Consider the following 18,487-nt stretch of genomic DNA (forward strand, 5'->3'; position numbering starts at 1 on the left):
ACATGTTAAGTAGACAATCTGCAGCCCCATTGTCTCTTGACCTACTTTGTGTAATATAATCAGTAAGAAACTGGGAGGATGATGGAAAGAAAAATACCGTAACCATACCAACCATACTTTAAGGTGACAAACGTATTCCATAATAGATCAACTGCAAGCAAAGTTAGCTCCTCCTTTAATTCATTTTCACTTGTTTTATTACTGTTTGTAAAGTGTTGAGTGCCTGCACCAACGGTTGTCCTATACAAGTAACAGTGACAGAATACTAACAGCTAGCCAACTAACATCAGTGGTTGCTAATAATAAAGTATTTCTAACAGTTAAGTTAGCAAGCTAATAGAAACAGTGCTGCTAAAAGTTAAGGTAGCTAGCTATCATGAAAACTTTACATTACAGACACAGTTTGCTCACAGTTAACCCTACCACTATCTTTTCAGTAGCCTTTTTTCCCCACGACAATTGTTTGGAATTTGAACAACAAAGCATGAATCCGATGTACTGCACAGAGTTAATAGCAAGTGCTAATTTGCAACTCTTGTCCCTTGTTGGGCCTTTCAAAAACTAGATCATAAAATGTGCATTTACCAGCAATAAAATGGAAAGAAAAAAAACACAGGATAACAGTAAAATTACAAGGATAGGAAGGATTGTGCTAGCTTGCTAACACTGATATTAGCGAAAAATAGCAGTAATGCTAACAGATATGTTGATTGGCTAACAGAAACAGTTTTGCTAACAGTTATTGTAGCTAGATATTGTAACGACTTCATATTACAGATGTAGTTTGCTAACAGTTAGCACTAGCACCATCTTTTCAGTAACAATAATTCAGTACTATAACAGTAATATTAACAGAAACAGTATGTTAGCTAGCTAAGAGTAACAGTGTCCCCCACAGTTACTGCAGGAAGCTACTGGATAATTTTACAGTATAGATGTACTATATTCACAGTTATCTATGATTGTATTTGCAGTAACACTTAGCTAGCTAAGACAGTTGTTAGCAAACAATGACAGTAATACTAAAAGATAAGTTGATTGGCTAAGAGAAACAGTGTTGCTAACACTTATGGTAGCTGGCTATTGTAATTACCTCATATTACAGCAGTGTTGGGCAAAGTACTCAACTCCAGTACTTGAGTTAAAGTACTGATAGCCGTATTCGACTCTTACTTTGCTACAAGTAAAAGTTGCTTGGTCAAAATTTTACTCAAGTTTAAGTTCTTAAGTACTCATTTTTGAAAACACTGAAGTATTTAAAAGTACAAAATACATTCTAATGCCAATACATTAAAATATTGTTTTCTGAAACAACTGATAATGACTCACTCATGAACAAACTACAACTCTACTTTCAAGAAACCATACTGTTGAACCACTCAGCTACATGGCAACACGTCTTAGTAAAATCTGTAAATCATATAAATATCCTCCCTGCATTTTTCCATGTTCTCTGGAAAGTGATGAAATCACTAAAATAACACAAATCTTACTAAAAATTTAAGGCAACGTGTCTTTTCTCTGTTTTCAAAAAATGAGCTGAAAAACATCAATTTTAGCTGAGGTTTCTTAAATTGTCTCTGCACATGAAATTTTTCTCTGCAAAATTAAATTAACTGTGTGATCAAGTTAGAGAAACTAAGTTGGTCACTTTTCTGTCAATTTAGGGTGGTGGTGAAAAACACCTTACACTGGGTGGTGGCCTAACCATTTCCAGTCTAAGCATTGTGTGTTGACCCTACATTGTTGCAGCTGCTGTCTGTTCAAGTAGTAATGAACTTGTCGGAAACACTTTCTTTATGGTCAAGCTGGAATACAGGATCACACTCTTCAAATGGAATCAAAGCATTTTCTCCTAAAAAGCCAGAGAAAATGGCTTCCTTGTGAACAGAGTTAACAGGATGAAGTGTGAGCATTTTCCTCAAAACATTCTCTTAATGTGGTGGTCCTTCTTTTTTATCTGATTACTGATATTTAATAGCACTTACAGCTGATTCTATTTAGCTATTGGATATCAGAGCAGGAGCTAAGGAGAGAGGCTTTTTACAGTAGCAGTCTTACTTATCTGAAATGAATAAATTCCAGCTGCATCAGATCTTAACCAGTCTCTGAACAATGAGCTGTGAACATTCACATACTGCTCCAAAAACTGTAGCCTAAGGAACTTCTATTTCTCTCACACTATCATAATAAAAAACAAACAACTAAAAAGCCATTTTTATGAAAAGTAGAAGCACAGCTTCTCTCCTTCTTCACTCCTTAAGTTTCTTTCCCTTCACTCCATCCCTCCTTGCTGCTTCACAATCCCCTCTAATAAGCCACATCTAGAGGATTAAGGGAGCAGGATGGATGAGCTAAAGAAGAAGAAAAATCACACTCCAATCTCTTAACCACCAGAGCCCAATGCATCTTGCAGAGCAGTATGCAGTCCCTCACTTCAGCACATCCTCTGGGTATTTCAGCACAGGATTTTAGCGGTAATACATGGGGTATACTGCAGCAGGATTCTATTACAATCCCTGAGGAAGACTACATTTATATGGTGCGGTGGCATTTTTCAAAGTAATGTCTCTACTTGTGGGTTTAGCGACAGGCACTCAGAGTGTGGAGCGTCGCTGCAGAAAGCTATTATGGCTCAATCTACTGATATGCAGCTGAAGTGTGAAGGTTTGGCTGATGCTATCGTGGTTCTGGAATTAATTCACTTGAATGCTTGATAGCTTTGCATTTGCTGTTGAATTAGTTAAGGACACCAAAAGCTAAATCACACCTCTGAAATGATCCTTCTTCCTCAGGAGGCCTCAACACATGCTCAATTTAGATCAGCCTAAATATAATCAGAGATCAGGGCTTCGTCACCTGTAAAAAAACATCTAACCTCATTGCTTTTCCTTCTCACCTCTCCTCTCAGCGATCTGCAGGTAGCCAGTGGACAGATACTGCTCCATGTCTTGCTGGAAGGCCTCCTCAAAGAACTTCTGCCTCTCTTTCAGCTTGACCTGGGGAGTTGGCATGCCTCCCTGTTCGGCCCCGGGGACTCTCTGTGCATGATCTGCATCCAGCTCCACTAGAGAGAAAACAGGAGGGAAGTTTAGAGAAGAAGCTAGACAAAAGACAAATACATGAAAAACTCGACAGCACCTGAAGAGTGAACACATCTCATAAAAGTGATCATTAAAACAACCCCTAGAGATTCAGAGACTTGTTTCAAATATGACAAAAACTGAAAATCTGAAACTCTTTTCCTGAGTTCATGTCATGGAAATCTATTCAGAGATCTGCTGTCCTGCCATCAACACACAAACAAAAAGTAGTAAACATTGAATTATTTTCCAGTACATTTTAAACTGAACCCCAGTTTCAAACCTTTCTGACCAGGATGCTCAAATCGAAATGAAACGGGGAACTGTGGGGGAGAGAAAGCAGCAGAACTCATCCTCCAAAGGCTGGGGTCAATCTTTACTGAAGCAGAACGATGTCGGGCTTAGTGCTCCACAGAGCTCACGGATTCTGCGATTCACTCCACCCTCGGAAACTCAATACTCAGTCTCCTGTGGGCTGCACAGGGGGGACCACACTCACAGAAGTCTCACGCGTACAGCCAATCCTGCTGCACACAGTTTGGTAAACAGAGGCTCGTCTCCTGCTGTGTGTACCCTCCGTCCTGCTGGGCCACTGAAGTGGTTGTACATCTCTCTTGCCTCAAACTCAAGTAACTGCAAAGTTTGTGCTGTTTTGTTCTATTTCTTGGATTTAAAGATCGTGTAGTCATGCGTTAACAACCAGAAACTGGGTTTTACATGAAATGTCTAACCTTAGTGATCACTTATGTTCTTTATTACGGGTTCAACTTGATAATTTTGAGTTGAAAAGGGGTTCAACATTGTCAGTCTTTCAGATTTTGAGTTAAGGGTCTAACTATTTAAAATTCATTTACTTGAAAAAAGTGTCTGAAATAATGGGTCTGTACAAGCTCTGTGAGGGACCTCCAAATCTGACTTTCCTGGTCTATTAGATTTGAAACAAGAGGTTCAACCACTTAAGATCTAAAAAAGTTATGAACTTAGATTTTAACTTCATTAATCCTTGTATTCTAAATCAGGGAGTTACCTTAAAGAGGGGGTACTGTGCTATTTAAAGGCTTTATACTGTTCCTCTGACACCCTCCTTGTAGCTGCATGTGATTTACAACCAACACGTCCCTTTTTTCTCTCTTGTTGGTGTTTTCGAAAACCTGTTTTTTACCCCCTGTCTGAAGCTCTTCATTGAAGTTGCTGACTCTTTAAGGCTCCACGCTCTACTAACCCCCTCCCTCTGATTGGCTAGCCCTCTAGAGGCCTGCACCTCTGTATTTGAGGCCCACCCATGTTATGTGCCATGAAGTAGCTAGGAGACCCTCAGGTAATGACTCAATCACTTCAGCAAGTCTTGTGAGCATCTGGTGAGGGTCTTTTGCTGTTTGTTTGTTGTTAATGTTTTTTTTTATAGAACAGACAGTCTTGACTGGTTTTGGCAGATTCAGGGATTTCTAAATCCAGCGTTGTTACTTTAATCTATGGTTAAAATATGGGTGTATATAATCCCCCCCTTTAAGATCTGTTAAACACTGAAATAAGGGGAAACCTTGAACAGTTTACCTGAGTATGAATTTGGAGTTTTGCTAAATGGGTCTTTTAGATCTTTTGTTGTGCTATTTCCTTGTTATCTGAAATGTCTGCTCGACATCTTAGAAAAGCTTCAAAAATAATGGATTTATTGCTGATCTTTTGATGTACAGATTTTTTTCTATTGGCTTTTCCCTCACAGGACTCCTGACCCTTCACCTTGGTCAGGAGCTTCCAGAGCAATCAGAGTGGACATGGCAGGAGGGGCATAGGGGAGTGACCACGGGTAGAAAGCATGACTCTGCAGGTAGAAAAACCCTCTGTTTGAGACTGTGAGCATGTCTTCAGCCTGGAGTCTCCAACAGGCTGTCTCTTAAGGTTTCTTGTCTTGCTCTGATGGATGGCAGCTTTATATAAGACCACTGGCTGACACTAACTGCTGGGGCAAGAGCCAGGAAGCTGCACATTAAATGTCTAATGCATCCAGTGTCTTCATAGGCTGTTAGATATGGAAAAAAGGGTTGGAGACATCATTCTTTATCTGTTCATTACTTATTTCTTTGGTTTCAACATATTCAGCACTGGTCAGAAACCTGCTGGTCATCACTTGTGTATCAGATTCTGTCCTGATCTAAGATGAACAGAGCCACACACAACTGCAAATAAACACCCCACTGCTAGTTTAGCCAAACCATGATAACAAAAAGTGCACCAAACCTGTGAGGGGCTCCTTAAAATGAGACAGCTGTCACTCAGAAACGTCTGACCGCAGCATGCCTCTTGCATTTTCCTGACAGCAGACAGACTTTTTAGGAACTGCATCAGAATTCCTGATCAAATCACTCGTAAATTTTTTGTATCTGCACTGTGAAATATGTAAGTGCACCCACCCTCTCTCTTTCAGCTCACAGTATGTGGTATATTTGATAGTTAACTCAAATGATAAACCTCAGCAGGTGAGCGTGTGATTAAAAAGTTCCACCTGCTGGGATGCATCCTCTGCATATTCAAAGTTATTTATGGGTTTGTAGAGAAACATTTAAAGAGGGGGTATTATGCTTTCTTTACACTGTCCCTCTGGTATTCGTGCAGTTGCTTTGCATAATTAAAATCTTGAAAAAAAAATCACACTGGTGTTTTAAACAACCCTTATTTCAGCCCCTGTGTGAAACACTTAGTTTAGCTGATGTCTCTTTAAAGCAGGGATCTCAAACTCGTGCCATGGAGGGCCAAGAGGCTGCAGGTTTTCTTTCCAAGCAGAAAACCCCACCAGCTGATTTCACCGACTACCTCACCTACAAGCAGAGAGCAGGGACTAGTCAGTGAAATCAGCTGCTGGAGTTTTTGGTTGCAAAGAAAACCTGCAGCCTCTTGGCCCTCCATGGCACAAGCTTGAGATCCCTGCTTTAAAGCTTCTTACTCCACAGATCCCCTTCCTCCTGATTAGGCCCTTGGAGGCAGAGCTGCAAGCAGACATTAGTGTTAGGGACCAGCCCTTATAACGGGTCATGAACCAGTTAGGAGATCCTTACGTGATGACCTCATCATTTCAGGAAGTCTTCTCTCTTCAATCTCGTGAAGGTCTCATGCAAATTTTTCAAAGGGACCGTTTCAAGCAGACAGATCCAGGAATTTTTGCAGCATATGACAGCGTCGCTGTTTGAAAATCTCCAAACATTTAGTACACACATCCAGCCTTGTTTGATTTTTTCAGTGTTAAAAATATGACAAAGCATAATACCCCTCTTTAAAGTCTGGGCCCAGCACACATGATATTATTACCAGATATCCAGATGTTTGATTTGTAGCTCAGTTATTTCTCTATGAGAGCTGCACAGTGTTCACTTGTGACATGAAGCACTGTCACTAATGTACAGGCAGAATATGTAACCGCTGACAAAATGACAGGTAACAGGTTTTCAGATCATAACCGGAGATAATATGTAGCATAAAAAAAACCACCAAATCCAAGTTTTTATTCAGCAGCGGAGCAGTTACTGTGGAGAAAGTGATTCTATGTAGGCGTGAAGTCATAACACAGAGGTGCTTAAAAGCTGCACTAAAACATGAATGGTTTGAAATACACCCATTCTCAAGCTTCTCTTTTCTGTATGCATCCTACATTAGTACTTAAGCTGTTATATGCAAAAGGCACATGTGGTAACTAAAAATCTTTCATAGGATAAGGTGAGGATGCTGTGGAAATGCACTAACTCCAATTCTTCTCTGCTGCAGTGATGGGAGTAAAAAGAAACTTGCTGTCCTTGATCAAACAAAGGTGAAAGCACAGCCTTGCAGACAACAGAGTTAAGTACAAAAATACCAGTGATAGCGTACTTATTTATCACAGCAACAAGGTCAGAGATGCTGGCAGATGGAGAGCGGACACACTCACACACTCACACACACACACACACACACACACACACACACACACACACACACACACACACACACACACACACACACACACACACACACACACACACACACACACACACACAGACACACACACACACAAACACACACAGGTCATTGGTTGGTTGTTTTGACTGTTTTTGTATTTCCACCTCACACATCTTACCGTCCTGCATGTCTCCTACAGCGCTGCACCATTCTCCACCTTTTTCTCAGTGCAGATCAGCTCTGACAAAAATCAATACACTACTTCAAGAGTGTTAACTGTACTGCAGGACACACACACACACACACACACACACACACACACACACACACACACGCAGGCTAGAGTCATGATAAAATATAGCAGGACCCTAAAGGGGATAGCAGCAGATGGACACACACAGACAAAGAAGGGAACAATGAGGTCCCATCAGAGCTGCCGTATGATAGACATCACACCAACACTCCTCTGAGACTCTCACAAAAACTCTCTTTATGTCATTCTGCACTCAGAGTCCAATTTATCTCCTTTATCTGACTACACGTCTTTTTCCCCCATCACTCCCCAATCTTTCCCTTCTGACTCTGTCTGATGGCTGGTGTGTGTGTGTGTGTGTGTGTCTTGTAGGGACTGCTCTATTAGATTAGGGGCCTCAGGGAAGCTTTGTTCGTATTGTCAAGCATTGCGTGGGGTTGGAAAGAAGAGCTACAGAGGGAGAGAAAGAGGGCAGTGCATTCAGCTATAATTAGGGTGTGTAGACAGACGGCATCAATGATGAAGCTAGATCATGTCTTTTCATCTGTCTGTCTCTAATCTGGTTCTCAATCCATTATTAGCCAGGGCTGTCTGCTTGTTTAGACCTGGACTGAGCCTGTGTTTGATGGACAATCAAAGGTAGAGCTGGCACAGTTGCCAAGGAAGTCATCCTGAAGGATTCAAATATAGAAAAGTAAGAAAAAAAGTCTGAGATCCATCAAAACAAAAAGCTCCTCAACCTAAAAAAGACATTAAGCAAAGATGTGCTTTTTTTTAGGATTTCCCTCTCTGATGAATGTCAGTTCTTTAATGTTTAATGATTTGCTTTTATATGGTGTCTTTAGAACATAAAACCACCTGTCGTTTAAATTCATCTTTTTGTTCTGACATCTTCTCTTCCCTCCTCCGTTCCCCCTCTCGTTATTTCTTCACCTACCATCATCAACCAGACAACCATATCCTGCTACGCCCGTTACTGAAGCTGCTGAGGACTATTTTTAGCTCTCGCCCATATTCTGCCTGCAGGATTAAGTTTGTGCTGATGACTTCAGTGTGGAAGCCATTAAGTCCAAGAAATTCTCCATGTGCTGCATGTTCGTACGGTCATGTTGACACTTTAACATCCCACTGCACATGGAAGTTGTAAAGGCACAACATGGAAAACTAAATTTTACACATTCATGTGATGTGTTTGGTGGATTCTCCTACGCAGACACACACACACACACACACACACACACACACACACACACACACACACACACACACACATACACACACACACACACACACACACACACACACACACACACACACACACACACACACACACACACACACACACACACACACACACACATCTACTGGTGATTCACTGTGGCTGGGGCAATTGCATTATGTTTGTCACAGCAGATGATGTCGAATGAAATTACATCATCTAATTTAATTACAGAGACAAATGTTTTTTGATGGCACTGGTGAACAAGCTTGCACTGAGCCACCTAATCTGAAAAGAATGCAAGGATGGAGATCCTCTGTGGGTAAAGTCACTGATATTTTACATAGAAAGGCACAAATTCTACTCTATTCAGTTATTCTCTGGCACAAGAATTGGCCTGTTACAGGCCTCTTCACAGCAATTACTGACAGCCCCCTCTGCTTATTTCTGCGACCTCAGCATGTTTGTTCTCCCTTATGATCTTTACCTTCAAGACGAGGGGGTGCGCATTTAGTCAGCTACACAATTAAAAAATGTCACTAATGCAACAGAATTATCATAAAGTTTCAAGTTGTAAATGTTTTACAAATTTCAGCCTCAAACATGAAGATATTTTAACTGCGACAGCCACGAGCTGCAGCTTTAGATCCAGTTAGTAACAGCCACTACTGACTGTAAAAAATTATAGACAGGGATGCACTGAGATGAAAATTTGGGCCAATACCAATATCCAATATTAATATTGCTGTTATGGCCGATAACTGATATTTACCGATATCAATATTGAAACAAAATTAATAACAAAAAAAAAACAATCTGACATGATGTGTTGAGGGAGTTCAGAGAGAAAGAGTGGCATGATCGTAAGAAAAGACGACCATGGAGGGGATCAAAGGATATAGCACCTAAGATGAACGAGATAAAAAAAGGATGATGATTTGTCTGTTTTTGGATCAAATTAAGGAAGAGAGAAATAAAGGAAGAGGTCCAGTCTTCTTAGGTAGCTTTGGTGCTTACATAGTCATAGAAAATAATATCATTTGGGTCTTGAAAGATCGTTCAAGATGATCTGAAAATGGCCGGCAGCTAATCAGTAAATATCGATCCACTTTTACACATCAGCCGGTACTGATATGTTAAAAAAATGACCAACATTGGCTGATAATGATATGTAAAACAAATGACCAACATCGGTCAATAATGATATGTTCAAAAAATGACCAACATCGGCAGATAATGTGTTAAAAAAATGACCAACATCGGCTGATACCTGTATTGATACCTGTATATTGTGCGTCCCTATTTACAGTTGACAGGGCATCTCGTAGGGTAGAGCATTTTGACCTATCCTGAGTTAAAAGAATAGTTAAGAAAATTTAGAGTGACCTGATCTGCCTGTTTTGTCATAGACTGTATAAAACATGGATGTACTCTCCCTGATGTCTGTTTCTTGGACGGAAAATGAACCGCAGCCATATTGGAAGTGGCAAGGGCTTCGCATACAGCTCTAGGGCGCCTGTCAGTCACTTGACCTGAACTATGCCTTTGATTGGGTGAGCTTACGATCATATCCTCTGAACCGCCTAGTTAGGAAAAATTCACCCCCTGTACAGTGTGTGCCGATAGTAAACTTAGCAATTCAAATAGGACACATTTTTTGAACCAGGCTGTAAATAGCTTAATTTCTGCTTTGAAAACGTCTTTTTTTGGCTTGGAGTGTTTGTGGCTTCTGGTACTTCTGGAGCCAGCCTCAAGCGGACACTCGAGAAACAGCAGATTTTAGCACTTCTGCATTGTCTCATATTCTTAGGCCGGAGGTTGCCGCTTGCTTTTTGTGGGAGGAAGCCCGAGTACCTGGAAAGAACTCACGCATGCACAGAGAGAACATGCAAACTCCACACAGAGAGGCCCACCAGGCAAACGGGATTCAAACTGGTGCTGTAGCTAACACATTCATACCAATCCACAAAACACTGACCAACAGCGATTCATTACCAGTGATGAACACAGACAGGATCATGTGATCAGCTTGTCCCTTCTTTTAACCAATCAGAATAGCATATTAAACACAACCAAGTCTTCTTAAAAAAGTGTTAGAACATAGCGTAAAGGTTCATAAATAGCCAACATGTAGCTACGAAGCAAGAAAATATCAATGAAAGTGCTTTATATGAAGTGTTACCAAAAATAACACAAGAGCAATGCATGAACAAAAATCTCCTGCAGAAAACTTCCTGCAATACTTTCACTTTCAAACATTTTCAGCAGCAGAATCACGGGTATTAAAAATTCTGGCATACTACCTGAGTTTGTACTTGGTGTATCTGTTCCCACACTCATCATGCAGGCTGGAAAAGTGACCCTGTCCCCACACAGTCTGTTTCTGTCTTCTCAGCAGACAACAGTCCAAACCGAGTATTCACAAGGTGTTTGTCTGCTCTCTCTCTCACTTCTCCGCTGCTGTGTGACCCGAAGCACAGGGGAAATAAAAAAGGATATAAATTCAATTATATAATCCTGCTCTGCTTGTTTTGATGGCTATTCCTGCCGGCCGATCAATATGACATGAGACATATGATGTAATTGTACTCATTTCTGTTTTCTGCAGCAGAAGATGAAATGAGAGTCTGGCGTGTGCTTTTTAAATTCAGGAAGCAGAAGCCACAAGAAAAAGGCTGGTATGTTCGGGTGTGCGTATGTGTGACAGTGAGCGCAAGAGGTGCAGCGCTCATGTGGGTGATCATGCACCTGTTTGTGCATCTTTTTATATCCCCATTTCATATTTAGACACACTAAACAAGCAGAGAGTCATTTACCTGCTGATGAACTCACTCTCATAAACATCCAGTCTGTTTCTCAAATGTCTGAGTTTGTGTCTGAAGCAGAACTGTGCATGTTCCTTAAACAGCATGTAAATGTGCAGCCATATTTAGAAGTGCTAAGAACAAACCCTCCTCGACGCGCTCTTTATTCACAGCTATAGTAGATGGGAGGGGGCTAAGAACTGCAGCTGAGAGGAAACACGCCATCAAGGCCAATTCAAGTTTTAAGGATTCAACTCTAGCTTTAGATTCCACTAAATAGAGTCATTTTCTCACAGCTTGGCTCAAAGAGCAAAAATGCTAATCTTACTGCTAAGTGTTCATCATACAGGCTTGGTCAACATCCTTCTTTTGTAGAGACAGTGCTAATTTGGGCTTGGCAAAGGGAACTTATTTTACTCCCTTTCAACAGGCGGTTTTAAAGCACCAATCTCACTCTTTCAGAATGCTGTTTAGTAAGATTTACGAGGTGTAAAGAATATTCAGTGTGAACGCCGACAGACTACATTAAAGTGACCGTAAATAACAAGCGACGCTAACTGCCCCCTTTTCAAATGGAAATCTACGTTTTTATGAGTCATCAGCAGCCAATTCAAGCCACCACCGGAGCCGGTCCACAGTCATTTACACTTTGTGGAGTACTTTGCATATCAGGTGCCACTAGAAAGAAGGTTACGTTTGAAGCCTGGCTGGACAAATGAATAGACGGACAGGCAAATTGCCTCAAATGGCTGCCACAAGACTGAAAATAGAACCTGTTTGTCTGAGGTGTGTGCAGACAGGAAGTACAGCTAGAGATAGAAATGCAGGAAATGTAGAGGGTAAATGTTTTCATCTGTGTCACATGAAGAAATGACAAGGGGAAAGAGACAAGACTGCTGGGCATGACCTTCGAGTCAAGGCTCAGGAGTTTGCACTTGGAAATAAAAAGGTTAGTGTAGCCTTAAACTCAGCCCCAGAAAGTAAACAAATAGTTTCACTCAAAAATTATTCAACCTACATAGCAAAAGTAGGTTTGTCATTACAATAAACCTAAAGCGATGTGCATACTAAATGCTGGAATTCTTTGTTAGGACAGGGGTTTATATGTTTATCCCCTGATTTGATTCTTTTATGTTTTTTGGGGTGCCAATGCAATTCAAATTCTGATTCTCTGAACTTTGAAAGTTCTGATTATTGCAATTTTTAGTTTTTTTTTTAAACACAAGAATTAATGAAAAAGTTGAATGATGTCTACAGATTACATCAGAAGCCATATTTTGCCAAAAATGTACATCACGAGTGTCACTTTTCAAGATTTACTCAGAGGATTTGACATCTTAACCTTTTCCAGTCCAGCTGGTAAACACAGACTAAAATGAAGGACTCAAATTTGAAAAAGGAAACTACATCAACTATGTTCCATTGATTTGTTATTCTACCCCTATTATTCATGGTTGAACTCTGATAACCATTATTGAACCACAAGCAAAAGCAGCTCAAGTAGGCTCAAAACCAGATCAAGACGCCATTGAAGTCTGTGAAGTGATGAGATAAAACTGGAACTTTTTGGGCCCCTCGATCAGCAGTTAGTCTGGAGAAGGAAAACCACATAGCTGACAGTGAAACATGGCAGTGCCTCAGTGATGCTCTGGGGCTGCTTTTCTTCATCTTGCAACAAAACCTGCTTGTGTAGAGTGCAATTTAGATTCAATCGAATATGAGGATAAGTGCTGGAATATTCTAAAGTGGCCTACATGGAAATTGTGTTTTAGCTTACCCATAACAGAAATGTATGAAAACGGCCTCCCGAGCGAATTTTTTCTGAAGCCACCATTGCCTGTAAAAGCCAGAGTTCAGTGGAAACTGAAACGTCAAGCTCCACTTTGCGCATATGCATACAAAAGTTGTAGACTTCTATGTCATTCTTGTGCCGCTCAATCTGCTGATTCTGTTGACTGTCTTTTAACAAAATGTGCATCTGTTGCACCACTTCTGCAGTCAGCATTCCCCAACATGCTAGATGACTACTTCAGCTCTACTGCAGTGGAGATCTACCAAAAGCCTCTTCTGTACAAGTCAGTTATAGATCAAACTACAGGCCTGGTGTCCACCACCACAGCATTTTCAGTCCTTGAATGTTTCTGTGCAAACACAATTTTTTTTTCACTGCATTTTTTCCGTTTTGGGCTGAAACTGTCATGTAAATAGGGCCTGAGAGTCCTATGGAATACTGTCAGCAGTTGCTATACTGCTATACATCATGTTTTCAGCTCTGCTAAGTACTAAAGATGCTTTTCATAGGGGGGTTGAAAGTTTTGAAATAGAAGTCAATAAAAGTGTCTTTTTTGTTGAACTTAATTAGTTGCGCCGTGCTCTTAAAAGTGTTTTAATTTGTTTTGTTGACTGCAAACAAATGAAAGATTTTAAAATTCTGCCTAAAAATCAAGTCTGCAATGTGAGTTAATCAATTTTGAGTGCAACTGAACAAGCACCAGACCACATGTTAATTGCTTTTTTGGTCCATAAACATAAACTCTAAAAATGCATGCCTCATGAGCTCAAACGATTCTTTATTTCTATTTTCATTCAAAATCAAACAATCCATCTCTGATCTCACCAAAGCTGTTTCATCCACTTTACATCACACTGACTCCCCAAACAGATCAAATATTCACTATCAGATCTGAAGCCCTCCTTGTTCTAGCCATCACTTTAAATTAGCTGTCTGCTCTGATGGATTTGTTTCCTTTGGCTTATAAAGGCCTAATATTTCATCAGTGGCACAGCAGCCTGAAGACCCCGAGCAGCCTCGACAGCCACTGTCTCGTCTTCTTCTTCTACTTCTTCTTAAGCTCAGTGCTCACTCAGCCGTGGTATTTTTAGATTCTGTCCGCCCTGCTTTATCTCTCGAGTGCTCAGGTTTCCGCCAAAGGCAGCTCCCTGTGTTGTAAATAACACACACACTATCACTCTGTCACACACACACATATGACAACTACTTGCATGTTAAGTTAAATTATATAAGTAGAAAGGTTATGTAACTCAGAGAGACTGGATGGACGTAGTGTGTGAAACTAAAGCATGCACAGGTGATGAGGCACATTACACACAGACACAGAGAAGTAGTGAGTCATTACTTTGTTCAGTGATTTTAACAGTGTTTTCTCCAGGATGAATCACCCAGACATTTATCTGTAAACCTGAACTTATAATGACTTTTACTGGCTGCAGACCATGACTGCACACTCATCTTCAAACCTCACTCCGTGGCTCAGTGATCGCAGCTTTAAACTCCACATGAGCTCAGAAGTTTCTCTTTTCCTTGTTTCCTGCTCCACCTGCTCCTTTCCATCAATAACACCTGTCTGTTTTCACTCTGAGTGTTTGACAGCAGTTGAGAGGTTTCTGTCCAGTCTTTGCAGGCTGCAATACATCTGCTGCCGAGTTCAGGCCCTCACATCATTTTTCAACAACACCTTTGGGGACATACTGTTTTTGTTTCTTTATGCCACTTATTGAATGAAAAAAAAAGATTTTGTCTGGATGAATAACTTAAAATTTGATTTTAATAATATCTTTCTTTGTTGATTTTTGTTTCAAGAACCACAAAATCCAAAAAGGGACTTGGTGTTCTCAGTCTAACAAGTTCATTTAAGTTGTTCCTTCAAGATCTCGACTGAATATTGGATGGTCAGAGCTCATGCAAATGCACAATTTTGGAGTCACCATATCTCCCTAAGCACAAACAAGCAGAAAACATAGCAGGGCTGAAAAAGAGAAACCATCTGACAAGCATAGAAATCACACTGCCAACAAGTGTTTGGGTGGAGTATCACAAAGCAACACATTCGCTCTGATGCATAAGTATGAAGTGCTCACAATAGCATCCACCTCCACTTCGAAGCTTTCATAGTTTCTGTTAAACAAAGGCCTCTAAAAAATACGAGAAAACAGTGACAAGACCGACAGGTGGGTTGCAGCAGACATAGTAAAATGAGATTTTTACGGCTGCTGTGGCACATCACCATTTGCAGTTTCAAACAGTTGATATCACTGTAGCCTATGAAGCTGTCAGCTCTGTGTCAGACTACTGGTGTTTGAATACAGCAGAAGGCTGTGCTGAGAAATGGGTGCTGTGCAGTGTTCTGTATTCAGTGTGGGTGTCAAACCAAGTTTACCACACAGTTTGTCTTCTCTTCATGCTTTCCATGACCTCACAGCTACAGAGGGCAATGGATTTTTTTGTGCTTTATGGTTTCTATTTTTATTTCAACCTTGCCATGCATCAAAATTTCTACCTTTAGATTTGGTGGTATGATATCTGAAGAGTTAGATATTTGTATAGAAGCCTTTGATACAGCTGGTGCACGAGGCTATTTATCATTTTACTATTTGAAACCTTTTTTTTGGTGCTTTTACTTTTTCTTGTGATTACTAATGGTACATTTCTACCTTCATTACTTTTATGGACAGGATGAAGATCAGCACCTCAAAGTCTGAGGCCACGGTTCTCAGTTGTACAGGGTGGACTGCCCACAGGAGAGAGTAAAGGGAAAATAGAGCGAGAGATTGACAGATGGATTGGGCGGTATCCGCAGTAGCCACGGTTACATGAGGAGTTTTTCGTCTTTCTGAATGGAAACTTTCTGAATTACTTTTCCAAAAACAATTGTATACATGGAAAGGAATATTACAATTTCTGGTCTACATGCGCCGCTACAAACAAACGTAAACAAATGTAAACAAATTGTGGAGCGTCTCTAGTTCCGTCTTACTTCTAAGCATGCACTGAAAGAACGCACCCTGACAACTTTCGGTTTGAGTGGATACATGATACCTCAATCGATTTGGGGAAAGGAATATTCCACCCATGTGAAACCAATTAAATGTCCATTCGGATTGGCACTTTTCTCTCGGAATGAGGTGTATACAAATGTTACATTTTTTCAGTTTGAGCAAATAAACCGAATGCAAACGGAATTTTGGGTCCATGTATACATGGCTAGTGATGCAGAGACTGTACTGGTCCATTGTGGTGAAGAAGATTTGAGCCAAAAGGCAAGGCTCTCAATTTACCGGTCACTCTACATTCTGACCCTCACCTGTGGCCACAAGCTGTGGGTCACGACAGAAAGGACAAGGTCGCAGATACAAGTGCCTGAAATTAGCTTTCTCCACAGGGTATCTGAGCTCAGCTTTAGAGACAGAGTTCGGCTTGGACATCCTACTCCTCCTACTCCTCCACATCCAGAGGAGCCAGATGATGTAGTTTGGGCCTCTGATGAGGATGCCTCCCGGGCGCTTCCCTGGGTGGGGAGAGGTGTTTCGGGCATGTCCAGCTGGGGGGAGACCCCAGGGTAGACCCAGGACACAATGGAGAGATTGTATCTCTTGGCTGGCCTCAGTATCCCTCAGCTGGCCTCAGTATCCCCCAAGAGGAGCTGGTGGAAGTGGCCAGGGACAGGGGCTACTGGTCTTCACTGATGGCATTGCTGCCCCCGCAATGGAATGGAACATTTCTACTTGTTTTTATTGATGGCTTAAGGCCCCGTTTACATGACAACGTTTCATCCGGAAATGCTAAAATGCAGTAAAAAAAATCTGGGTTTACCATTAAACGCTGAGGGACTGAAAACAATGTAGTAAGCATGCCAGGCCTGTAGGTGATGCTATAACTGTCTTGTCCAGAAGCCGCTTTTGGTAGCTCTCCACCGAAGTGAAGTTGAGCCGATCATCTGGTGTATTGGTAAATACTAAGAGCAAAAGTGGAGCAACAGATGCACATGTTGAAAGACAGTCAGCAGATACAGCAGGCTACAATGCTACTGTTGTACGTAAGCGTTTCCACTGAAAACGCTGGCTTATTCTTTACACGGCAACAGTGTCGGCAGTGTTTCAGAAAAATTCCACTCTGGAGGCTGTTTTCAAAAGTTTGCATTTTCCGTCGGCTAAAACACTGTTTCCGTGTAAACACGAGGCCAAAACACAACAATACTTTTGCGTTTCACCCTAAAACCGTTGTCGTGTAATCTTTGCAGCTACAGTATATCTTGTGCTGTTTGTCTGTTGTTATTCAAAGGAGTTTGACTCACTGCAAACCAAATCTCCTAGGGGTGAAATAAAGGGACCTTGAACATTGCTGTCAAGTCAATAGCAACAGCAGAATAAGCTGTTGGCATTAGCAGAGATCCCAGAAGATTGGGCCAATTTTTCATGAGCACAACCCACACATTCAGCTCTGTTGCTCATTCCACAAATGCTTGTTCTTAACTAATATGGCACCATTAAAAAGACAAAATAAAAGGCTTTCCAACGTTACAAGAACTATTGCTCTTAAGTATTGTTTAGACAACAAAATAATCTTCCATATACTTTTATACTAAGTTTGTAAGTGAAGTAAGCCTATAAATTTAAGAAGCTCGAGTAGTCTGATCAAGCAGCAGAGTGTAGAGATCGAGGCTGGACTGCAACCATCCACCCTGTAGGAGTCAGATGTAGAGGATTTGTGGGGAAGCTTCTCTGGCTTGTCAGAACGTCTGGGGCAAGTGTGTAGAGGGGAATCCAGGAACTACCGGAGAAGGTAGAGAAGGTGAGTTGTTACCTCCACCAAAATGTTTTGGGGAGAGTTTGTCTGTTTGTCTGTGAACAACATAACTCAAAAACTGATGAACAGATCTTGATGAAATTTTCAGGTAATGTTCAAAATTGGATAAGGAAGAATTGATCAAATTTTGGAGGTGATCCGGATCACTGTATGGATCCAGGACTTTTTTAAAGGATTCTTTATCATTGTGAGATAGGGCTGTTTTCATCATATGTGTATATAACTCCATGATAAATGGTCAGATTGCTTTGCAAAACAATACAAGACAAGGTCACAATAATTTCTGACATATGTAAAAGTACAATCCAGATTCTGCCAATAATCTGGATACAAAGATCCGGAATATGAAACATGTGCTGGGTCATCATAATTTTCAACACTGTCAGGTAACAAATTATTACACAAATCTGCAACTAACACCAAATTGTAGCAGACAGTCTGATGAAAAGGAGTATAACATTAAAGTAGGACTTAAGTGATAATCACAAAATGCTTGGTGGAGGTCAGTGCTTTTCTAGTTGGTTATGGCTTCAAAAGAAGGCTATGAGTTGGGGCACAACACCCCAATGAGGGGTGCAGGGGGTGGCAAGGAGACAT

At 40.9% G+C, this 18,487-nt stretch overlaps 1 protein-coding gene across 2 annotated transcripts in view; it reads right to left on the bottom strand.

The window, feature by feature from the left end:
- dtnbp1b (dystrobrevin binding protein 1b) overlaps positions 1-18,487 on the bottom strand; it is a 48,388-nt gene that overhangs the window by 8,489 nt on the left and 21,412 nt on the right. For both annotated transcript variants that reach the window (XM_074687642.1, XM_074687643.1), the window contains exon 2: positions 2,900-3,067. In XM_074687642.1, coding sequence (XP_074543743.1) covers positions 2,900-3,067 — 168 coding nt within the window. The remainder of the gene's footprint in view (positions 1-2,899; positions 3,068-18,487) is intronic.

The sequence above is a fragment of the Halichoeres trimaculatus genome, unplaced genomic scaffold (assembly GCF_033239565.1).
Source record: "Halichoeres trimaculatus isolate MK-OKI-2021-1 unplaced genomic scaffold, fHalTri1.1 fHalTri1_scaffold_14, whole genome shotgun sequence".
Lineage (NCBI taxonomy): Eukaryota > Metazoa > Chordata > Actinopteri > Labriformes > Labridae > Halichoeres > Halichoeres trimaculatus.